The 24,723-nt window shown below is 48.4% G+C and overlaps 1 protein-coding gene across 16 annotated transcripts in view; it reads right to left on the reverse strand.

Moving 5' to 3' along the window:
- Positions 1-102: 102 nt before the first annotated feature.
- Positions 103-24,723, reverse strand: part of NIN (ninein) — a 121,884-nt gene continuing 97,263 nt past the window's right edge. For 3 of the 16 annotated variants that reach the window (XM_077935467.1, XM_077934967.1, XM_077934985.1), the window contains 9 exons: positions 23,589-23,711; positions 22,265-22,378; positions 21,824-21,949; positions 18,721-18,903; positions 17,497-17,646; positions 13,600-13,701; positions 9,225-9,419; positions 1,269-1,382; positions 103-387 (listed from right to left, as the gene is read on the reverse strand). In XM_077935467.1, the coding sequence (XP_077791593.1) occupies positions 178-387; positions 1,269-1,382; positions 9,225-9,419; positions 13,600-13,701; positions 17,497-17,646; positions 18,721-18,903; positions 21,824-21,949; positions 22,265-22,378; positions 23,589-23,711 (1,317 nt within the window). In that variant the 3' untranslated portion in view covers positions 103-177. Of the gene's footprint in view, positions 388-1,268; positions 1,383-5,441; positions 6,049-9,223; positions 9,420-12,105; positions 12,167-13,599; positions 13,702-17,496; positions 17,647-18,720; positions 18,904-21,823; positions 21,950-22,264; positions 22,379-23,588; positions 23,712-24,723 lie in introns of those variants that run through there. The other 13 variants (XM_028721432.2, XM_077935014.1, XM_077935352.1 and 10 more) reach the window with 11 other exon arrangements.

Here is a 24,723-nt window from a genome sequence, read left to right on the forward strand (position 1 = left end):
GCTGGCAGAGCAACATTGCGGCACAAGGCATGTGGGGATAATGTGCACCCGAGAACAGAATCAGGGTTTCTTTGGGGCAGAGAAGGAACAGCCCAAACTAATCTTAAAAAGGCAGCGTTGAAAAGGCAGCGTTGAGTAAAGTGCGTCCCCAGCTGTGCAGAGACAGGTATGGCTTTGCTAAGACCCCAGCTGAGCCGCGGAGCCCAAGGTGGGCGAGGTCAGGTTCTTGACGATCCGGCCAAGGTTGGCAATCTTTTCTTCCAGCAAGTAGTTCTTCTTCTCCACAGTCTTCTGCCTCCGCTCGGTCATCTCCAGGGCCTTCAGGAGCTGGGCGTTCTCCACAAAGAGGTCCTTCACCATCTCGTCGGCTTTCGTGTTCTTGGCAAGCTGGAAAACACAGGCAGCAAATGAGGGCTTGCTCCCCAAGGATGCAAAAACAAGGTCTGTGTTCTGTAACGCTCTGCCCTGACCCCACAACCCCAGGTGCTCATCCCAACTCAACCCGAAATATTCATGTTGTGCGCTTTTTAAATGTTTGGTTGTAATTGGCTTAAAAGAAGAAAAGGGAAATTCCTCACATTTCTAGATCCAGGTTTGGGACAAATACTCTCTTGATGAGAGGCAAGCAAAGAAAAGTGTGCAAATATAATTTGTTAGACTTTACAATATCCCCTTCTAAGTTTCTTTCCAAAGTTCCCCTTTCTTCCCTTAGCATTGAAAGAGACCACCTGTTTGGTAAGTTAAAAATGCTTCTTTACTTACTAACTCTTCAAAGGTCAGATTCATATGCTTTTCCATACAGCAGCAAGATAACACAGGCAGCAAAACTTAGTTTCAAAATTGATAAATGTTTCTAAATTATTTGTATAGAAACAGAAAGACGACTTGGTAAAGCCGCACGGTCTGGGCTTAGATCAATCAGCCCAGACAATTCACCCAGTTTTGCCAATTTTTTCTCCCAAAGTGAGGGGTGGCGGGTGACCTAGCAAAGCCTGGGAGGATGGCTTAACCCCTTCATGCATTTACTAGAGCTAAGCTTGCTGGTTATTTGCAGCTGATATTTATCCCGCATATTGGTGATTCCCTGAGCTGTTGAGGAACCATCGCTTGATGACTGAAACAGGGGCGGGAACCTTTTGCCTTCCAGTTGTTGCTGGACTCCAACTCCCATCAGCCCCAGAAGCCAGCATGACCAGTGGTCAGGGATGATGGGAATTAGAATCCTGCAACCACAGGTTAGCTGCTCCAGATCGAGGGCAAGGGCTCACCTGTTCTTTCAGCTGCTTGACTTTGTCTTGGAGCAGCCTCTTCACCAGCCTCAGCTGCTGTTCAACATCCATCATGCGCTTTTCCATGGTTTTGAGCAGATGCTGTTGTCCACCCTAAAATGGAACATAAGGGCGCGTTATGAAGACTCAGTCCTGCTAGGCTGCAGGGCATTTAACTGGTCTTTTTCAAAATTAGTTTTTATTGAAGATTTTATTGTGTTGCAAAACAAATAACAAGAAAAATAACAATTTAAAACACCCACCCAAATAAACAACACCCACCCAAGTTTAAACCCCATTCCATGGGTGTAGCCAGAATTTAGGGGGCGGACAGGCATGGGAGGGGGCAGAACTGAGCTCTTGCAATGCGACTGGCCATTTAGTTACAGTAAGTATTTTGATATGCCTGTTGTCTTTGTCCATGGAGTTTTCTTGGCAGGGATACTGGAGTGGCTTGCCGGTTCCTGCTCCAGGTGAATTTGAATTCTGGTGCTGGAGGAGACTCTTGAGAGTCCCATGGACTGCAAGAAGATCCAACCTCTCCATCCTTAAGGAAATCAGCCCTGAGTGCTCACTGGAAGGACAGATCCTGAAGCTGAGGCTCCAAGACTTTGGCCACCTCATGAGAAGAGAAGACTCCCTGGAAAAGACCCTGATGTTGGGAAAGATGGAGGGCACAAGGAGAAGGGGACGACAGAGGACGAGATGGTGGGACAGTGTTCTCGAAGCTACCAGCATGAGTTTGACCAAACTGCGGGAGGCAGTGGAAGACTGGAGTGCCTGGCGTGCTCTGGTCCAGGGGGGTCACAAAGAGTCGGACACGACTAAATGACTAAACAACAACAACCCAAGTTAAAACCCTATTCCATGGGTGTAGCCAGAATTTAGGGGGCAGGCAGGCGGCAGCGGGGTGTGTGTGTGTTAGGGTCTCTGCAACGCGACTGGTCATTTAGTTACAGTAAGTACAGTTTTTTCATCCTTTTACTTGATTCGGGTGGCAGCTGCCTCCCTGCACCCGCTGGCTATGTCCCTGTCCCATTCCCACTAAAACCATCATTTTAGCACAAGGGGGCTGGCCCATGCCCTCGTTCCACTCCCAATGTGCCACCCCCAAGAGGGACAACTCCCTTTGGTGCCAGCCCCTCCCCCAGGGCAGGCGGGCTTTATGGAGCTGCCCCAGTGACTGGCACATGCCCAGCTGGGGCAGCAAGTGTTTCTGATGCTGCCTGCCTGCGCAGGGTGCTGGTAGCTGGATGATGGGAGTTGTAGTACGACAACATCTAGAGAGCCACAGGTTCCCCCCCACCTCTCATCTGTGTTGTCCTGCATCTCGTTTGCAGCCATGACCAGCCAAAAGATGGGAAACCCAAAACAGCCCTCCCCTGTCGTTCGCCTCTCCAGAATGTTATCTCAGGATAGGCTGACTCTGTACATAGAAGCTCCTTTTAACTTGTGGTGGTTTGTAGCAGTTGAAAGACCTTTCTCCCATGGATCGGCCCAGTCCCCCTCTGGAAGTCAGCTGAGCTGGCAGACATCATCTCAGGAAGTGGCAGCAAATGCCGTAACTTGCTTAATGCTCTGCGTGAAAGGTCTTTCTGCCAAACAATCGACTTAGTCCTGCTGGCCACATGACCCGGAAGCTGTACGCCCTCGGCCAATAAAGCGAGATGAGCGCCGCAACCCCAGAGTCGGCCACGACTGGACCTAATGATCAGGGGTCCCTTTACCTTTTACCTTAAAGGTACCCCTGCCCGTACGGGCCAGTCTTGACAGACTCTAGGGTTGTGCGCCCATCTCACTCAAGAGGCCGGGGGCCAGCGCTGTCCGGAGACACTTCCGGGTCACGTGGCCAGCGTGACAAAGCTGCATCTGGCGAGCCAGCGCAGCACACGGAAATGGCATTTACCTTCCCGCTAGTAAGCGGTCCCTATTTATCTACTTGCACCCGGGGGTGCTTTTGAACTGCTAGGTTGGCAGGCGCTGGGACCGAGCAACGGGAGCGCACCCCGCCATGGGGATTCGAACCGCCGACCTTTCGATCGGCAAGCCCTAGGCGCTGAGGCTTTTACCCACAGCGCCACCCGCGTCCCTATCACCTTTTACCTTAGACACCAACTAAGTTTGTTCTTGGTATGAGCTTTCGTCTGCATTCACACTTCTTCAGATACACTGAAACAGAAGTCACCAGACCCTTATATATAGTGGGATGGTGTTTTTCTGAGAAGGGTAGTAGGAGATGGGTGATTGACTCAATGGCTATGGTAAACCTGTTGACGACTATTAACGACTGCAATTAGTCCTATAGGCAAAAGCAAGGGAGATAGTGGATTCTTGCCTCCCTACACATGCTAAAGATATTTTGGTCATCCGCATACCATCCCTTCCTTGCTTTTTCCTGGTGATATTTCTGTTTCAGTGTATCTGAAGAAGTGTGCATGCAAATGAAAGCTTATACCTAGAACCAGGGGCATCTTACCCATAGAGGCTAGTGGCGCAGGGTGCCAGGTTCTGGAGGGCGCCAGGGAAGAGGCAGAGGCTGGACGCGGCGCCTCTCACCATCAGCTCGCCGCCCTCGCCCGCCTCCGCCATGCCGCGCCGAAGCAGCGCCGCGACTGGAGCCTCCGTCTGCCGTGGCCACTGTGGCACGAAGCGTCCAGCTGAGCCGGGAGGCGCCGCATTCAGCCTCTGCCTCTTACCCGCAGGAGGAGCCGCCCTCCAGCTGCCGCCCACCTCCTCCAGCCCCGCCAGCAACGCTGTCCTCCCTAAAATACTCTGGGAAATGTGTGTGTGTGTATGCCGGAGGGAGCTTTGCACCACGGCGCCTGATATGCTTAAGACGGCACTGCCTAGCACAAACTTACCGTATTTTTCGCTCCATAAGATGCACTTTTTTCTTCCTAAAAAGTAAGGGGAAATGTCTGTGTGTCTTATGGAGCGAATGTGTGGTCCCTGGAGCCGAATTGCCCAGGGGCAAAAAGAAGATCCTTTTTTTTTTTTTTTGAAAGAGGGAAGTGGGTGTTGTAACAAAGCTGCTGATCATTTGCCGATCGGGGAGGGAGATAAGGGACACTAGAGATAAAGGAGGCTGCCTGGGAGGGGGGAGGTAAAGACAGTAAACTTGCAAAGGGGGGAAACAGGAAGACTAAAGCAATAAGGAGAGAAATTAGAAGAAAAGGAGGAGCAAAAAACTGCTCCAGCTAAGGAAAAGACACTAAGGCAAATAAGAGGGAAGGGGGTGTTGAAAGGTAAGGGATTGGGAGGGAGATAAGGGATGCTAGCGATAAAGGAGGCTGCCTGAGAGGGGGGAGGTAAAAGCCCATGGATCCTCAGGATTTTTACATTGGGTCACCCCACATTCACCATCAGATCACACAGCATGTCCATGGCTACATCCTGCACCAAAAAAATCACGCATTCACAGTTTCCTGGGGCTGCAATGGTGCAAAAATGTGGTTACAAAACACGGATCCACATGGATCCTCAGGATTTTTGCATTGGGTCACCCCAAATTCAGCATCAGATCACATGTCTGTGGCCACAGCATGAACCACAAAAATCAAACATCCAGTTTCATTCAGAATATTTTTCTTATTTTCCTCCTCTAATAACTAGGTGCGTCTTATGGTCAGGTGCGTCTTATGGAGCGAAAAATACGGCAGTTGGTCTCTAAGGTGCTACTGGACTATTTTTTAATTTTTTATTTCGAATGCGTCAGACCAACATGGCTACCTACCTGAACCTGGTCAAATCTGGCTGTTGCTTCAGACTCAGCCTTTCCAATTAAGACTTTAGCCTAATAGTTACAATAAGCCCTAAGGCAGGGAGTGAGGAACCTCTTTCAAGTTGGGGTCCGCATTTCCTTCTGAGCAATGTTCCAGGGGCCACCTGGTAGTGGTGGGCGGGGCAAGAGGTAAAAGTGGGTGGGGCAACATACATTTCTACAATAGGGGTGTGGCCTGAGGAGAGGGGGTGTGGCCTGAGGAGAATTCCAAGGGCCTGGAGGGCATAGCTGTCAACTTTTCCCTTTTTTAAAGGAAATTTCCCTTATTCCAAATAGGATTCCTCGCAAGAAAAGGGAAAAGTTGACAGCTACGCTAGAGGGCCAGATTGAGCCCCTGGACTGGAGGTCCACCCCCCCCCCCCATGGTTTAGTAAGAGAAGAAGACACACACATATTTAAAATGTGTATTTTATTTGTCCAATTAAAATAAAAAAGTTTAGCTCTTTCCCCGCTTAAAAAGTATTGATACATCTTGTACAAAACTTTGTATAAATAACCCAAATTTTCTCCTTCAAATCCAATATATAAAAAATTTGTACCTTTTCGTTCAAAAAATAGTTACAGCATAAAGTTTGAGGGCAAAAAAATAACGTTTCTCTTTCCAAACTCCCCTGGATAAGCCATTTTTAAATAACATAAATAAATTAAAAGAAAACAAATGATTCATAAGCAATTTAAGAAAAAAAAAATAGACAATAACGTGTGATTCTCTTCTTTTCCCCCCACGCACAAAAAGAAACAAAAATAGATTATGAGGAAAAAATAAATAAGGGGGAAGAAAACATAATACTGGAGAGGTTTTAAATTAAAATAACTTGTTTTTTTAAAAAAACAAAGCAAAAAAAGAAAAAGAAAAAGCAATTTGATCCCTGGGTTTCTCCGCTTATGCCAGTATTTGTGAGTAAGGAATGAGGTGGATTTAGCAGCCAAGGGAAGTCAGAGGTGACCGATCCGTCTGTACGTATCTGCGTGAACCGATCTCTGCTCCGGAAGCAAAGCCTAGGGAGAGAAGGCAAGGAGGACACGCTTCACACACAGCCTGTTGCAAAACAGCACGTCACAGTTAGTAATGCAGACAAACAGCGCCGCATAAGCCATCGCAGCAAGACAGACACATCAGCGAGCGCTGGGGGATGAAGAGGAAAGGACAGCAAGCCCAACATTTACGGAACAGCAAGTCCAGCTCCCGCGGAATAGCAAGCCTAACATGCAGGGGAATCGCAAAGAACATTTGGTTAAAGATTAGTCTCAGCTGTGCGGAAAGGGCAAGCAGGGCGACACCTGTGTCGTTATTTCCACTGGGGGGAACTTGCCACGCAAAGCCACTTCCGCACTTCAGAGGAGGTGGGGTTGCGGGCTTCATGGCCCCAGCCCCGCGCGATTGGGGGGATTCCTGGCCGCGTCTCCTCCTCTATGAATGCCCCATCCTATTTTTTATTAAAGATTTATTGGTTTACCAAAGCACCGCATTTTTCACTCTATAAGACGCACATTTTCCCCTCCAAAAATTAAGGGGAAATGTGTCTGCGTCTTATGGAGCAACGCGAAGCCTCCAAAGCGCAGTGGGAGCACTCCCGCCGCGCTCCGGAGGCTTCGCGTTGCTTTCGCTGAATCCTGGAGAGCGAGAGGGGTCGGTGTGCATCGACCCCTCTCACTCTCCAGATAGTCGGCTGAAGCCTCCGGAGCACGGCAGGAGCTCCCGTTGCGCTCCGGAGGCTTCAGGTTCCTTTCGCTGAAGGGTAGGTGCCCCTTCAGTTAAGGCGCAGCGCCCCTTCAGCGAAGCGAGAGGAGAAATGGAAGGGGCTCCGTTTCTCCTGCCGCTTCGCTGAACGGGTGCTGCGGAGAGAGGGGGAGAATTTTTTTTCTTGTTCTCCTCTTCTAAAACAAGGTGCGTCCTGTGGTCAGGTGCGTCCTATAGAGTGAAAAATATGGTATGTGCAATGTCTCTTTTTCCAAGTTGCATTTTCTACAGATCAGTTTCATTGGTTGAGACGTGAGTGTTACATTAGGAAGAAAAGGGGGGAAGAGGTGGAGGGGGCCATGGTTGGTGGGTGGGGGTGGAGTCGGGGGGGGGACAATGTTTCTATTTTACTTAATGTATGTGTGGGGTTATGTGTCAGTGTCGCTTGTGCGGGTTCTCTCTGCTATTCGCTTGTGTTCCTTTGGTGGTGAGAGAGGTTGGGGTTGGCCAATGTGTGTGGTTGTTCGTTTGTGGTTGGCTGTGGTGAACTTTGTTTTCATGTGTGCGTGGGGTGTGTGTGTGTGTGTGTGTGTGTGTGTGTGTGTTTGAATCAGGTTAGCCATATTGATTTGTCTGCTGTCGGCGGATTCTTGTCGTCTTGTTGGGCTGTCGAAACAAAATAAAAAAATTCCTTCCAGTAGCGCCAAAGAGACCAACTAAGTTTGTTATTGGTATGAGCTTTCGTGTGCATGCATACAGTGGTGCCTCGCAAGACGAAAAGAATCCGTTCCGCGAGTCTCTTCGTCTTGCGGTTTTTTCGTCTTGCGAAGCAAGCCCATTAGCGGCTTAGCGCTATTAGCGGCTTAACGGGCTTAGCGGATCAGCTGATAAGCGGCTTAGCGGATCAGCTGTTAAGCGGCTTAGCGGATCAGCTGATAAGCAGCTTAGCGGCTTGGGAAAAAGGGGGGGGGAGGAAAAAAACCCTGCAGGAACTCGCAAGACATTTTCGTCTTGCGAAGCAAGCCCATAGGAAATTCGTTTTGCGAAGCACCTCCAAAATGGAAAACCCTTTCGTCTAGCGGGTTTTCCGTCTTGCGAGGCATTCGTCTTGCGGGGCACCACTGTACTTTTTCTATTTTTATTTTGTTTCAACTACGGCAGACCGACATGGCTACCTACCTGTAACTAGAACTATTGTTCGGCTGTGTATGTGATAAAGGGGAGCCATACCGGGGTGAAGGCGTCTTCTTCTATTTCTCCCCATGTCAGTTTCAACTTATTGGTTAATTTTTCTAGTAAGGCTGTTTCCCATACTATTTGGTACCATTGGTCCATGCTTACTCCTGACAGGTCTCTCCAGTGTCTGGCTATGATGTTTCTGGCTGCTGAGAGCAGGTGGGTTATGAGCTCTTTGTGATGTAAGTGGGCATTATTGTCTTGGAAGATGTTTAGTAGGGCCAATTCTGGGGTAACTTCTAAAACTTGCTTAGTTATTTTGCATATTTCTCGTATGGTTGTTGTCCAGAATAGTTGAATTTTGGGGCATTCCCACCACACGTGGAGGCCTCTTTTAAAGCCATCCCAGTGGGTGGCCTCCATTGGCTCCTGTGGGAGAGAGTTCCACAGTCCATGTGCTGCGTGAAGAAGTACTGTATTTTCGCTCTATAGGACACACTTTTCCCCCTTCAAAAATTAAGGGGAAATGTGTGTGCGTCCTATGGAGCGAATGCAGGCTCCTTGGCTTCAGCGATAGCAACGCGAAGCCTCCGAAGCGCAGAGGTAGCGCTCCCTCCGCGCTTTGCTTTTGCTGAAGCCTGGAGAGCGAGAGGGGTTGGTGCGCACCAACACCTCTTGCTCTCCAGGCTTCAGGGATAGCCGCCTGAAGCCTGTGGAGTGCAGCGCGGGTTACCGCTGCGCTCCGCAGGCTTCGGGTTCCTTTTGCTGAAGCCGGGAGAGCAAGACTCTCCTGGCTTCAGCAGAGAGGGAGAGCTGCGCAGCGCCCCTTCAGCGAAGCGGGAGGATAAATGGAAGGGGCTCAGTTTCTCCTGCCGCTTTGCTGAAGGGGCGCTGAGCAGAGAGGGGGAGAATTCCCCCCCCCTGTTCTCCCCCTCCTATGGTCCGGTGCGTCCTATAGAGTGAAAAATACAGTACTTTGCCCCACTTTGCAGAAATACAAATCCTGCGGGTTGCCCTGGACTCCGCGGTGCCGTTTTGGCAATGAAGAGCTGGCTACAGATATTGCAAGTGAACAAACGAACAAAACACTGATCACAGTAATGCAGGGGAATCATGCCTTGGTGCAACAAAGAGAAGGATAGTATCTACGGAGCACTTTAGGGAAGACTGGGGTGGGGTCTGCAACTGGCATAAACAGAGAAAAGGGTCACCGTGATGAGAAGAGGAGAAATGGAGAGGCGCCTACTGTAGGTGAAGGCTCTCTACGCCCCAGGACCGTGAAGGGGAAAGAGAAAGAGTGTGTGGATGGAGGACATACCTGGGGCATGTTCGTCTCCAAGGGCCGGTTTTCGAGCTCCTCCTGCAGGCGCTGGCACCTCCTCTCCTCCTGCAGGAACTGGCGCTGGAGCTGCTGGTACTCTTCCCAGGGGACCACAGGGCAGCCTTGCTGCTGGAGGTCGCGAGGATGCTGCGACGGGCTAAGCATCACGCTGGAGCTCGAGTGTAGCAGCTGCTGCGCGAGAGGAAAGGGGCAGGAGGGAGGGGGTTAAAGGACGCCTCGCAAGGACACGATACGATAATCTTTATTGTCATTGTCCCATACGGAACAACAAAATTGAAGATCTACATCAGACATTCAGAAACCAGCAAGCCTGCTATCCCAGCTATCCCAGCCTGGTTAGCCCCCAGAAACTCTGATACCCCATAATTAAATACAATATACTCCCATAGAGACTACCTTAAAAAGGTAAAGGGACCCCTGACCATTAGATCCAGTCGTGACCAACTCTGGGGTTGTGGCGCTCATCTCGCTTTATTGGCCGAGGGAGTCGGCGTACAGCTTCCGGGTCATGTGGCCAGCAGGACTAAGCCGCTTCTGGCGAACCAGAGCAGTGCACAGAAACGCCGTTTACCTTCCCGCCAGAGCGGTACCTATTTATCTACTTGCACTTTGACGTGCTTTCGAACTGCCAGGTTGGCAGGAGCAGGGACCGAGCAACGGGAGCTCACTCCGTTGCGGGGATTTGAACCGCCGACCTTCTGATCGGCAAGTCCTAGGCTCTGTGGTTTAACCCACAGTGCCACCCGCGTCCCTATACTCCCATAGAGACTATCTTAAACTGTGTTTAAAACCAAAATCGCATTTGGATAGAAACTGTTTCTCAGGCGGCTAGTCCTATTCTTTATAACCCTGCACCTTCTCCAAGAAGGCAGAAGCTGAAAGAGATCATTTCCGGGGTGCGCACTATCCTGCGCTATCTCTGCAGCTTTCTTATGGCATCTGGAAGCATAGATTTGATCCAAGGTAGGGAGAGTGCCTTGTAAAATCACACAGAACCCCAATATCCCTGCTCAATTGCCGAGATCATCTGCAGGAGCGTCACTGGCTGTTCCTCGCGCTGGGCAGGAGACTGGTTTGACAACAACGAGTAACCAAGCCTTTAGGGTCACAGGTCTGCTCTTTGAAGTTCTGTGTCCCCCGTCCCTCCCCACCCCCCGCTTTCCCCAGAAAAAAAACTTTCTAATGCTGAATCAGAACAAACAGCAATTCGAGTATTCCATGGATGGCCGTTTGCTCCAATTCAGCAGCAAAGAGTTTTTTTGTTTTTTGTTTGCAGAGAAAGCACCAGGGCAAAAAACAAACTGTTCGGACATGAAGTTTTAAAGCGCAGGCCTGTGGCTAGAAAAGGAAGCCTGGAGAATTTGCTTTAGAAATCGTAATTATTGATTTATTGTGGATTGATAATTTGTTGAGTAATCTCCCTTGTACATACTGGAAATGTTAAAATATCGTGCAGGAATTGGCAAGTGGATAGCTGATGGTTAAGGATTATAAATTAAAAACAACAAAAAACTATTTCAATATAAAGCTAATTGTAAGGAGTGGAATGTGAATTAGAAATAACTGGGAAAATAATGCAACAACAAGAGGAAACTATGGACATATCAAAAACGGAGTGCGGGAAACCAGTTTTTGGATTTTTTAAATTAAATTTGCTTTAATTTGCGGTTGATTTGTTAAAAAATGGAAAATCGATTTTGCAAACAATTTTGCAAAAAAGAAAAGAAAAAAAAGGAAGTCTGGATGAGTCCATCAGCTCTTCAGGGTTTCGGACCAGGTGTCTGTCTGTCTCTCTCTGTCCTATCTTTTTTTGCACCTGGTCTGCTTTTAAGCATTTCATCTTGCTGGCTGGGCAAGGCTGGCTCTGCACATGGGCTCTGGGAGAATGGGGAATTCTCTCTCTTTCCCTTCTGCTGCTAGCTACAGGGCTGGCCCTAAGGGTTTGGCTTTTGTGCCTAAGCAAAACCCCTGGAACCAAACCTGCAGGTAAGATGCAATTACGCTGCACTTAAAAACACAAAGCATTTCTCAGTCGCAGCAACATTAGAAAGCACACATTCACCGACATTCTGTATGGAAGCCCAGAAACCCCTGGGAACTGCATTTCCCGGAGACCTCAGAAAATCCAGACATGCAAACGTCAACGTGCTCATTCCAAGAAAGGCATGCAAAAAACAAGACCAACGGCAACTGTCACAAATGGCATTTCCAAGAATGAAAGAACAGAAAATGGGATCTCAGAGCCACTCTTCATTCCCACCCCACCAAAAAAACTGGTTTCGAGTTTAAGAGAGCTTACCCAGTATTCCTTGTAAGATCAAACTTAAAAGCTAAGGCTTAACCTTTTTCTTTCTGAGCCTACAAGAATCAACACTGATAGCCAATATCCTTCCATTTCCCCCTTTGGCCCAGTAAAATGAAGAGCGGCTCTTTCACACAAGAGGCAGGCCATTCGTCTTTCGTATTAATTCTTTAAAGAAATACCGTATTTTTTGCTCTATAAGACTCACTTTTCCCCTCCTAAAAAGTAAGGGGAAATGTGTGTGCATCTTATGCGGCGAATGCAGGCTGCGCAGCTATCCCAGAAGCCAGAAGAGCAAGAGGGATTGCTGCTTTCACTGCGCAGTGATCCCTCTTGCTGTTCTGGCTTCTGAGATTCAGAATATTGTTTTTCTTATTTTCCTCCTCCAAAAACTAGGTGCGTCTTATGGTCTGGTGCGTCTTATAGAGCGAAAAATACGGCAAATGGAGGGCCATTAAAGGCAGGGCGCTGAAGAGCTTTCTCTCTCACACACTCGTTCTCTCTCTCGCTCTCCATGCATATGGGCTTATGGCAGTGGGAAAAGGTTTCCTCTACCTTCGCCGGCTACGTCAGGCAGAGCACTGCGCTCCTCTCTGCTAGCTCCAGCCACCCAGGTCTGGGCACAGGTTAGACAGAAGTGGGGAGAAGCACAAGGGGGAAAGAGAAGGTTATGGGGCTTCCGAGTTAAGAAAGAGTCAAGGGAGAAGCTTGCACAGGGGGGGAAAAAAGACGAACCAAAGGACAAGGAATATTGCACAGAAATCATAAGAGCTGAGGTGGGGGGAGAGACACAAATGGAGCATCATTTTCAGGTCCACGGCCCACAACAGAATAGCATACAGGTCAGGAATGGGGGAGCCCTGATAAACCGCAACTCCCATGATAGCTGTTCACAAGAGCGTCTCTGCAAATGTAGTAAACAGGAACCTGATACTTTGGAGAATATTTTCTTTTCTTGTGATTTTGGCATTTATGCCAGAAGACAATTATTAGAGGCCTTACAACTCAATAGGCTGAATTCTATGCTACCAACAGTTTAGGACCTGCTCTGGGACAGGAATGTTCAAATTACTTTAATAGTGACTGAATTTTTGAGTGCTGTCCATGTATAAAGAGATGGGCCATTATAAAGAGATTTAGTGGCTCTTAATTGATGGGTGATGTGGTAGTGTTGTATTGTATTATTTATGCAAATTGATTTTCTCTGGAGTTAAAGTTCTGACTGGGACAAACATCATCATCATCATCATCATCATCATCATCATCATCATCATCATAATTTATTAATTGTTCCCCAGCCACTCTGGGCGGCTTTCACAAAGACCAAAAGTAAACTAAGATGTCACACATTAAAAACTTCCCTGAACAGGGCTGCCTTAAGATGTCTTCTGAATGTCAGGTAGTTGTTTATCTCTTTGACATCTGATGGGAGGGCGTTCCACAGGGCGGGCACCACTACCGAGAAGGCCCTCTGCCTGGCTCCCTGTTGCTTTGCTTCTTGCAATGAGGGAACCGCCAGAAGGCCCTCGGCGCTGGACCTCAGCGTCCGGGCAAAATGATGGAGGTGGAGATGCTCCTCCAGGTATACTGGACCGAGGCCATTTAGGGCTTTCAAGGTCAGCACCAACACTTTGAATTGTGCTTGGAAACGTACTGGGAGCCAATGTAGGTCTTTCAAGACCGGTGTTATGTGGTCTCGGCGGCTGCTCCCAGGCACCAGTCTAGCTGCTGCATTCTGGATTAGTTGTAGTTTCCGGGTCACCTTCAAAGGTAGCCCCATTGCAGTAGTCCAAACAGGAGATAACTAGAGCATGCACCACTCTGGTGAGACAGTCCGCGGGCAGGGAGGGTCTCAGCCAAAGGCCTCTTCTTTAGCTGTATGTATTCTGTTGTGGGAGAATCCATCTCATAAGGACCGTCATCTCGTACAGCCCTGGAGTCCCCTTAGATCTGCAAGCTCAAATAAATAAACCCCTGGCCTAAATCCTCAAGCAAAACGATTCCCAGTACATTTCTGACATCAGAAACGCACCATCTACTGAAACAGACCTCCATCACCTGTTCATCCCGTTTGACTTGCTTCTTCCGTAGGCCTTCGTTTTCCAGATTGACGGCTTCCAGCTTGCGCTCAAGGGAACTCATCTGGCTGATCTGTCGGGGGATTTAAGGCTCATTTTAGGAAAGATGAGGACGGAGCGGGATTATTTTGTTCGGTTAGAAGAAGAAGAAAAGTTTGGACTTGATATCCCGCCTTTCACTCCCTTTAAGGAGTCTCAAAGCGGCTCACATTCTCCTTTCCCTTCCTCCCCCACAACAAACACTCTGTGAGGTGAGTGGGGCTGAGAGACTTCAGAGAAGTGTGACTGGCCCAAGGTCACCCAGCAGCTGCAGGTGGAGGAGCGGAGACACGAACCTGGTTCACCAGATTACGAGTCCACTGCTCTTAACCACTACACCACACTAAGGCCAGGGCTTGTTTCGCTGTGGCCAAGCACTGGTTTACGTCAAAATAGCCGAAGTGCCTACAGGAGGATATTTCCCTGCATCCAGACAGCTCCCAATAAGAGCCAACATTTGCTCTAGCGGAGACGTTCTTGAAGCAAACTGGTTGCTCCACTGTGGATCCTCTGCATAGATCTGATGGAGGGGGGGGGTGAGGTACAGTTGTACCTTGGTTCTCGAACGGAATCTGTTCCGCGAGTCCGTTCGACTCCGAGAACCGTTCGCAAACCAAGGTGCAGCTTCCGATTGATAGATAATTTATTACGGTCAAAGACCAGCTCACATAACACAATAAAAGCAGCGTTCACAAAAATAAAATACCGTATTTTTTCGCGCTATAAGACGCACCAGACCATAAGGCGCACCTAGTTTTTGGAGGAGGAAAACAAGAAAAAAAATATTCTGAATCCCAGAAGCCAGAACATAAAGAGGGATCTGGCTTCTGGGATAGCCTCTGGCTGTTCTGGCTTCTGGGATAGCCGCGTGAAGCCTCTTCAGGGCAGTGGGATGAAGGCTTCCCCTGCCCGGAAGAGACTAAGGCAGAAGCCAGGACAGCAAGCGGGGCTCCGTTCCTGTCCTGAGGGAGAGCTGCGCAGCGCCCCTTTAGCGAAGCGGGAGGAGGGACAGAAGGGGCTCCGTTCCTCCTCCCGCTTTGCAGGAGAGGCACTGCACAGCTCTCCCTCTCAGCGCAGTGCCATTCGCTCCATAAGACGCACTCACACTCCCCTTACTTTTTAGGAGGAAAAAAGTGTGTCTTATGGAGCGAAAAATATGGTATACAATCAGAGCAGATTGCAGCAATAACTCATAAGTTAAAATTGAGACGTATACATACACCTGTACAACTGAGATTTGGGCTACCATAAAAATTGACCCTGAGGCACCCCAAAGGGCATTTCCCCAGTAAGCTATTTTATTCTAGAGGATGATCTGTGCCTACAAATCTGGGAGCAGAATCTGGCTACCAGCCAGGTTGTCTTGTGATCTTTGCCTAAGAATTAAGTTTAGACTTGCAGATTCCGATTGGCCGCAGGAGCTTCCTGCACTCGACTGGAAGCTGTGTCGGCCGTTCGGCTTCCGAAAAACATTCACAAACCAGCACACTCACTTCCGGGTTTGCGGCGTTCAGGAGCCAAAGCCGAGTACCAAGGCATTTGAGAACCAAGGTACGACTGTGCTGCTCACGTAAAGTAAGGTATGAAGCCAAAGAACACCCCATCCCAAAAGATGGTGACAGAGACATGAACCGTGAACATAAGAGCAAAAAAAGAGAGCTTCGCTGCTGGATCAGGCAGACGGCTCATCTAGTCTAGCATCCTGGTCTCACAGTGGCTGACCTGGGGGAAAACCAGCAAACAGGATCTGAGAACGAGAGCCCTCTCTCCTCCTGTAGTGTTCAGAAACTGGTATTCTGAAGCACTGCTGACTCCGAATGTGGAGGCAGAGGATAGTTGTAATGGTTAGTAGCCATCGATAGCCCTCTCCCCCGTGAATTTGCTGATCTCTAGGAAGTTCATATGCCTGTTGTCTTTGTCCATGGAGTTTTCTTGGCAGGGATACTGGAGTGGCTTGTCGGTTCCTGCTCCAGGTGGATCACATTTGGTCAAAACTCTCCACTATGACCTGTCCATCTTGGGTGGCCCTGCATGGCATAGCTCATAGCTTCTCTGAGTTATTCAAGCCCCTTCACCATGGCAAGGAAGACAGCATCTTAAAAAGCAGAGACATCACCTTGCCAACAAAGGCCCGTATAGTTAAAGCCATGGTCTTCCCAGTAGTGATGTATGGAAGTGAGAGCTGGACCATAAAGAAGGCTGATTGCCGAAGAATGGATGCTTTTGAATTCTGTTGCTGGAGGAGACTCTTGAGAGTCCCATGGACTGCAAGAAGATCAAACCTCTCCATTCTGAAGGAAATCAGCCCTGAGTGGTCACTGGAAGGACAGATCGTGAAGCTGAGGCTCCAAGACTTTGGCCACCTCATGAGAAGAGAAGACTCCCTGGAAAAGACCCTGATGTTGGGAAAGATGGAGGGCACAAGGAGAAGGGGACGACAGAGGATGAGATGGTTGGATAGTGTTCTCGAAGCTACAAACATGAGTTTCACCAAACTGCGGGAGGCAGTGGAAGACAGGAGGGCCTGGCGTGCTCTGGTCCAGGGGGTCACGAGGAGGCAGACAAGACTAAACGACTAAACAACAACAACAACAACAACAACAGGAAGTTCACAAGGAGTGTCAAGACAAGAGTCTTCTCTATCCCTCAACTTCTCTATCCCTCATCGTCTATAGAGCAACTGAAATTCAGAGGTATCCTGCCTTAGAACACACAGGGCTGTATTCAGAAATGCTTCTTGTGAGCAGGTCCCTTGAAATTAAGGAACATCACTAAATTTCATCCATTCATTTAGAAAAGTCTACTACAGGGTGTTGAGATTTCCATTCCACCTTAAGGAGCAGACATGTGGAACTGTTGCGTGTCAAATGTCTGTTTACTTTCCAGCACAGCTTGCTGGGAACTTCCGTTGTGTATAGCATTTGTTTTTTCTCATTTTCTCTGAGACGATGAGAGAGAGAGACGACATGTTTCTTTGTCCTGATTTATGATTAATAAATCTGTAGTTGTAGTATGCTTCCACAAGCCTCACGCCTATTCTGTGTATGCAGTTCGATCTGCGGATAGTGTGCCCTGGCTTTGAAGTCTTCGCAGCGGGACGGCTGGAAGGAGACAGCCCAGCCAGGGCTAGCCAGCTGGCCTCCTGGCCCTCTGCATGTTAACACTGGGGTGCCCAAACTTTTTTCAAAGAGGGCCCGATTTGATGAAGTGAACATGCATGAGGGCCGGCCAAAGTTGACAACTGCCACAGGGGCCGAATTCAACTGACCGATGGGCCGGATTAGGCCCCTGAAACGGACTTTGGACATACCTGGTCTACTAAGACCTCCAGAACATCCAGGTGGTATTCAGCTACCTAACCACCCGGTTCAATGGCCTTATTCCAGGTGAATCTACCTACAAATCTGTAAACAGCAACCAGTTGCCTGTGGCGAGCAAGGACCGGCCCCAGGTGACCAGCCCAGAAAACTATTGGAAACTGGAAGAGAGATGCATAGGTTTTTGAAGGGGTGTGTGCTTGAGTGCTTATTTTCTTTGAAGTCACCCAGGTGGCACAAATGCCATAGGCCTGTGTCAACATAAGCAGCAGAGTACAAACTTGTTTTAGCATGCACAGATTTTGGGGGAAAAAACGAACAAGATAATGCATTTGAAGACCGGACTAATTGAGTGTTCCTTGGGACCAATGTAAGGGTTTATTCGCCACCCCAGAACTTTTTGTATATGCTGCAAGCTGCTCAGAGGGGCTGGGGTACAAATAATAAAATTATTATTATTATTATTGTTGTTGTTGTTGTTGCTGTTGTTGTTGTTGTTGCCTGGAACTGACCTTCCAGTTGGCTGAGGCCAGCTCCTTCTGAAGCCTCTGGCATTCCCTCTTCAGACTCGCTTTCTCCTGCTCAATGGCGTTCACAATCCCTAAATGGCTTTGGTTTTTTAGGTGCTTCTGGGTCAGGATGGTGGATTCCAGCTGACGGATCTGGCAAGAGAAGAGGCCAAATCACGTTCTGTTTATAAGGATGTTGGGAGAAGTGTGTGTGTGTGTGTGTGTGTGTGTGTGTGTGGAGGGGAGACAAACCCACCAGGAAAGCATTCTAGGCTGGTCTGATGGCCAGCTTTCATGAGCTGACTTTATGGGGAGTGTCCACACGCACAGCACAATCGCATCTTACATTTAACACACACAATTCCAACCCACAATTTAAACCCACAACAATTGCATCTTACATTTAACACACACAGTTTCAACCCACAACAATCGCATCTTATGTTTAACACACAAAATTTCAACCCACAACAATTGCACCTTACATTTAACACATACAGTTTCAACCCACAATTTCAACCCACAACAATTGCATCTTACATTTAACACACACAATTTCAACCACAACAACCGCACCTTACATTTAACACACACAATTTCAACCCACAATTTCAACCCACAACAATTGCATCTTACATTTAACACACACAATTTCAACCCACAACAATCGCATCTTAAATTCAATACCCACAATTTCAACCCACAACAACCGCATCTTACATTTAACACACACAATTTCAACCCACAACAATCACACCTTACATTTAACACACACAATTTCAACCACAACAACCACATCTTACATTTAGCACACACAATTTCAACCCACAACAATCACATCTTACATTTAACACACACAATTTCAAACCACAACAACCGCCTGTTACATTTAACACACACAGTATCAACCCACAACAATTGCATCTCGCATTTAACACACACAATTTCAACCCATACAAGGTCGAAGGTCAGCTGGTTGAAATTCCACAAGTTAAATGCAAGCAAGGCAGGAGAGCTTAAAGGCTCTTTTTGCACCGGGTTTCCCCAGCATGTGGTTCCAATCAAGGTTCTGCCTCCGGCCCTTCGCACCTCTGGCATGCGGCCCCCAGAAAGTTCCCCACAAGATCTGAGAAAGGTTCTCTATTCGTCCACGAGCAAGATATTTACCAGCTAGATATGAGGACGGAGGGGCACGACACGCACACCTGGAAGGAATCCCCCATTTACCTTCTCTCTGGAACGAGCGAGGTCTGAGCTGGCGCTCTGGAGCTCTTGCTGGAGTCGCTCGTTGTCCTGCCTCAAGGACTGCTGGTCCTGCTTGGCCAGAAGACCCACTTCGTCCCCCCAGCACAGCTGCTTCTGCTGGCTCTGCAGCCCCGCCGAATGGACGGCTGCTTCAAGGGCCCGATTCTGACGGCAAAGAGCACAGACGGCACAGGGTCAGAGCGCCTGCGGCACACGGTTAGGGAGAGAAGGGCTGGCAGGGCCCGGGTTCCGCACTGGCTCATTCTTGTAGCCAGGGACAACAACAACAACAATTTATTATTTGTACCCCGCCCTTCTGGGGAGGGTTTCCCCAGCCACTCTGGGCGGCTTCCACAATGACCAAAATTACACTAAGATGTCACACGTTAAAAACTTCCCTGAACAGGGCTGCCTTCAGATGTCTTCTGAATGTCAGGTAGTTGTTTATCTCTGACATCTGATGGGAGGGCGTTCCACAGGGCGGGTGCCACTACCGAGAAGGCCCTCTGCCTGGTTCCCTGTAGCTTTGCTTCTCGCAATGAGGGAACCACCAGAAGGCCCTCAGAGCTGGACCTCAGATATCTGGGCTGAACGATGGGGGTGGAGACGCACCTTCAGGTATACTGGGCCGAGGCCGTTTAGGGCTTTAAAGGTCAGCCCCAAGACTTTGAATTGTGCTCGGAAACGTACTGGGTGTCAATGTAGGTCTTTCTAGACCGGTGTTATGTGGTCTCGGCAGCCACTCCCAGTCACCAGTCTGGCTGCCGCGTTCTGGATTACTTGCACTTTCCAGGTCACCTTCAAATGTAGCCCCACATAGAGCACATTGCAGTAGTCCAAGCGGGAGATAACCAGAGCATGCACCACTCTGGCGAGACAGTCTGCGGGCAGGGAGGGTCTCAGCCTGCGTACCAGATGGAGCTGATAAACAGCTGCCCTGGACACAGAATTGACCTGCGCCTCCATAGACAGCTGTGAGTCCAGAATGACTCCCAGGCTGCGCACCTGGTCCTTCAGGGGCACAGTGACCCCATTCAGGACCAGGGAGTCCTCCATACCAGCCCGCCCCCTGTCCCCCAAAAACAGTACTTCTGTCTCGTCAGGATTCAACCTCAATCCGTTAGCTGCCATCCATCCTCCAACCCCCTCCAGACACTCACACAGGACCTTCACCGCCTTCTTCATGCACTGCACAGTTAAACTGTGGAACTCCTTGCCACAGGAGGCAGCAATGGCCACCAACTCAGATGGCTTTAAAAGAGGACTGGAAAATTCATGGAGGAGAGGGCTATATCTCTTCTTAATTTTACTCTTCTTAATTTTTCCCTTATGCTGCTGTTCCAGGTCACATTCACTTGGGTAAGATAAAGCTGCATTTGGCATAATCTGTTTTCTGGAAAAGGACACAACATGATTTCCTCCATTTGTGGTCCAAGATTAGAAACTTGTATTGTTTCAACGGGGACATCTCGATTTTATAGTTTCATTAGGCAGCGCAGAAATTGCTGACGACCCTGAAGAAAACCTTGGATAGAATTCAGAATGTTGCTAATGCGCTCCTGATCAGACCAGACCAAATTTCCCAGAATGGAGGCTTTCAAAATGCATTTATACCGAACGACAATCCTCCCTTCACCACCCAAGATTGAAACATAAGGACTAAACATTCAGTAAAATTGTTTTTTGATTGTTTCTCTGAGAGTGGGCATTTATTGTAGAACAGTAATTAATTTCACCAATTATTTGAATCCCAAAGTTTTATCTGTGAACTGCCCTGAGACCCCTGGGTATAGGTCGGTATATAAATTCAATTAATTAATTAATAAATAATAATAATAATAATAATAATAATAAATATCAATGACTACTAGCCATGAGGACTATTATCTCTCTCTGTAGCTAGAGGCAGCAAATCCTCTGGCCGGGGAAGGTCCTGTGTGAGTGTCTGGAGGAGGTTGGAGGATGGATGGCGGCTAACAGATTGAGGCTGAATCCTGACAAGACAGAAGTCGGGCAGGTGAGGAGGACTCCCTGGTCCTGAATGGGGTAACTGTGCCCCTGAAGGACCAGGTACGCAGCCTGGCAGTCATTTTGAACTCACAGCTGTCCATGGAAGTGCAGGTCAGTTCTGTGTCCAGGGCGGCTGTCTACCAGCTCCATCTGGTACGCAGGCTGAGACCCTCCCTGCCCGCAGACTGTCTCGCCAGAGTGGTGCAGGCTCTGGTTATCTCCCGCTTGGACTACTGCAATGCGCTCTACGTGGGGCTACCTTTGAAGGTGACTTGGAAACTACAACTAATTCAGAATGCGGCAGCTAGACTGGTGACTGGGAGCAGCTGCCGAGACCACATAACACTGGTCTTGAAAGACCTACATTGAATTGTGCTTGGAAACGTACTGGGAGCCAAAGTGTTGGTGCTGACCTTGAAAGCCCTAAATGACCTCAGCCCAGTATACCTGAAGGAGCGTCTCCACCCCCATCGTTCTGCCCGGACACTGAGGTCCAGCGCCAAGGGCCTTCTGGCGGTTCCCTCACTGCGAGAAGCTACATTACAGGGAACCAGGCAGAGGGCCTTCTTGGTAGTGGCACCTGCCCTGTGGAACGCCCTCCCACCAGATGTCAAAGAGAACAGCAACTACCAAACTTTTAGAAGACATCTGAAGGCAGCCCTGTTCAGGGAAGCTTTTAATGTTTGATGTATTACTGTATTTTAATATTTGGCTGGAAGCTGCCCAGAGTGGCTGGGGAAGCCTGGCCAGATGGGCAGGGTATAAATAATAAATTATTATTAATATTATTCTGCTTGTGTGTTCTCACAATGGCCAACCAGATGCCTCTTCTGGGAATCCCATAAACAGGACCCGAGTCAACAGCCAGGCAGCCTTCTCTGTGAACTTGTCTAATCCTCTTTTGAAGCCACCCAACATGGTGGCCATCGCTACATTTATTGGGCTCAGAAGCCTTGATCAAATGAGGACTGAGAGAGAATGAAAACCCAATGAACTCCGCAAATGCAGGCTAGCAATAAAGCAAGCAAAAGAAGAATTTGAGGAGGAAGTTTGCTGAGGCCGATTCAAGGCCCACCTTATCATTGCTGGTCTGCAACTGCTTGTGTAAGGACATCACTTCCTTCTCCTGCTGGGACACCCTGAGGTCAGACTTGAGCCTGGAAACCTGGGCATTTTGCACAGTGTCATCAAAATTCTGCATCTGGGGGGGAAAAGGCCAGAGTGGAAGATCACAGTGATGTCAACAGGGTGAAGATCACAGTGATTTCAACAGGGTGAAGATCACAGTGATGTCAACTTACTGGATCTCCAAACCAGCAAGGGAGAAACACAGGGCAAGTTTGGAGGATCCCTGAAACCCACAACTCCTATTAAGTTCAAATTTCAGAATCAAATTTGCCAGTAAATTCTAGCTAAGCCATTTCAAGGTTTTGAAGTGTTCTTGTTGACGTGTAGGCCGACAGGAACACTGTGCAGAGACTTCAGAGGCAAGAAGCCAACACCACAAAACACACACCTTGTCTTGCGACGCTGCCTTATGAGTTTTCAGAATCTGATTCTGGTGCTCCAGAGATGACTTCTCCTGTTTCAGGGAAGCGACAAGATCCTCCAGGAAGGCCACTTTGGCTACCTGCAATATGAACGCCAGGAGCTAACAGCAGCAGCAGAGAAAACAGGTTCCCCTTCTTTACTTTCAGCTTTCTTGGGCATATGAAACTAATTATAACTATCTTGAATTTCTGCTTATCCCTCAAGAAAAAAGGGCATTTTCGCTGGCCAGGTTTAATTCAAACCCATCAAACCTCCTTTGGGGTAGGTTCTCAGGAATGGTGGAAGGAGATAGAATTTGCCCATGTGAAGACCACCTGCTGGAAACTCTTACTCACATGGTCCTTAAATGTAAACTATATGCTGATCTCCACCAGCAGTTTCTAGATCAACTCTGCATCCCCAAATGGAAACCAGAGTTGGAGGTCATACATTTTCTATTACTGGGGAATGATCAGGAGCTCATCAAATTAGTGGCTAAATATCTTTATTTGTTTTTTTGTCGCAGAAGCACGTTGCAGACGTCTGATCTCCCTGGAGACCTAGAGATGTAACGTTAGACTTTTTTGCCTCTTTTCATTTGACAAATGTTCTGTGACGTTGGGGAGGTGGTAATTCTGTATTGATTTACTATGGATGTTTGTAAAGGTAAAAGGACCCCTGACCATTAGGTCCAGTCGTGGCCGACTCTGGGGTTGCGGCGCTCATCTCGCTTTATTGGCCTAGGGAGCTGGCGTACAGCTTCCGGGTCATGTGGCCAGCAGGACTAAGCTGCTTCTGGTAAACCAGAGCAGCACACGGAAACGCCGTTTACCTTCCCGCTGGAGTGGTACCTATTTATCTACTTGCACTTTGACGTGCTTTCGAACTGCTAGGTTGGCAGGAGCAGGGACCGAGCAACGGGAGCTCACCCCGTCGCGGAGATTTGAACCGCCGACCTTCCGATCGGCAAGTCCTAGGCTCTGTGGTTTAACCCACAGTGATGCCAATAAAAGGTTTGATGATGAGATGATGAGAATATACAGAGAGCACATGGGAACCATAAAGAGCTGCCTTGCGCTGAGCCGGGCCACTGGCCCAGCCAGTCATCTCTACACGGACTGGCAGCAGCTATCCAGAGTTTCCGCTGCAACAACCCTGTCAGGTAGGTTAGGCTGAGAGTGAGCAGCTGGTCCGAGGTCTCACCCACAGAGCTTTGTGGGGATTTGAACCCTGGTCTCCCAGGCCCCAACCGAGCATTCTAACCACTATGCAACACTGCCTCTTGATGTAGCATTGCTGTAAACTCTCACCTTCTGCGCACATCTGTTCAGCTCCTCGCTGAGGGCTTCCTTCTCTTTCAAAAGCTTCTCGTTTTTCACAAGTACGCCGGAAATCTCATTCTGGAGGTCAGAGAGGTCTGGGCACCTGGGAATCTGTGGAAGGCAGATATGTTTCAACCTGGGGGCACCTGGTTCTTCTCTGTGCCCCCCCCCCAGGCTGTGCTGCCATGGCAGACCACAAGGATGGTCAGCAAGGGAATCTATACATTTAAAAAAATACTTGTAAATATTCCCAACAGACAGGGATGGTTTGTACACCCGTGGACATCCCTTGGTGGATTTGCATCAGTTAGATTTACAGTATTGCCTTTAGAGCCAGGCAAATATGTCAGTTTTGGTGTCTCTCAGTTTCTCATTTTTCCAAGCTTAAAATTTAGTCCTCCACAATTCAGCGTCAGATTGCGTTAAAAAGAAATCTCACGAAAATTCAACATCATTTAATGTGAATTTCCAATACATACTTTTTAAACGCAAGTTGGAGCGATGCACACATTTTGGCAAGGCAATTTCCCCTAATAAAACACATTTTTTGCATGTTGTGGTCGCTCATAGATGTAATCTTATGTCCACTTCACCCTGGAATATCCATCTCTGTACACATTACTCGGCAGCACTGCAAGATTTGGAAAAGTGCAAATTTTGAAAGATGGATCTGTTTCGGTCCATCTGTTTCAGAAAGTGCAAATTAGGTAGACTCAGACTTGCTCTGTGGTCACTGTCCCACAGAAAACCACCTTGGGTTCCTATTGGGCACTTTGCTTTATATTCAGAATTTGGCCACCCTTAGCGTGATCTCTAGATCCTTGCCCTCTACCAGGAGTTTTAGACATTGAAGTTCGGACCCATTTGGAGATTTTTGTATAACAGGAGTGATAAATACGGAGTGTATATCCCCGTAGAAATGGCAGCGTAACAAGATGTGAGAGACAGTTTCTACCTCCATCAAGCCGCAGGGGCAGACTTGTTCCACGTATGGTTTACCCTCGAATCTGCCCTGCAATAAGGCAGATGGCAGCACATTGAATCTAGCGAGGGTAAATGACCGTCTGTATTTAGGTATTTGTAATTTTGACAAATAATTTGCTGGGGTAAATCCTCTCCCATT

This window comes from Podarcis muralis, chromosome 1 (genome assembly GCF_964188315.1).
Source record: "Podarcis muralis chromosome 1, rPodMur119.hap1.1, whole genome shotgun sequence".
NCBI classification, from domain to species: domain Eukaryota; kingdom Metazoa; phylum Chordata; class Lepidosauria; order Squamata; family Lacertidae; genus Podarcis; species Podarcis muralis.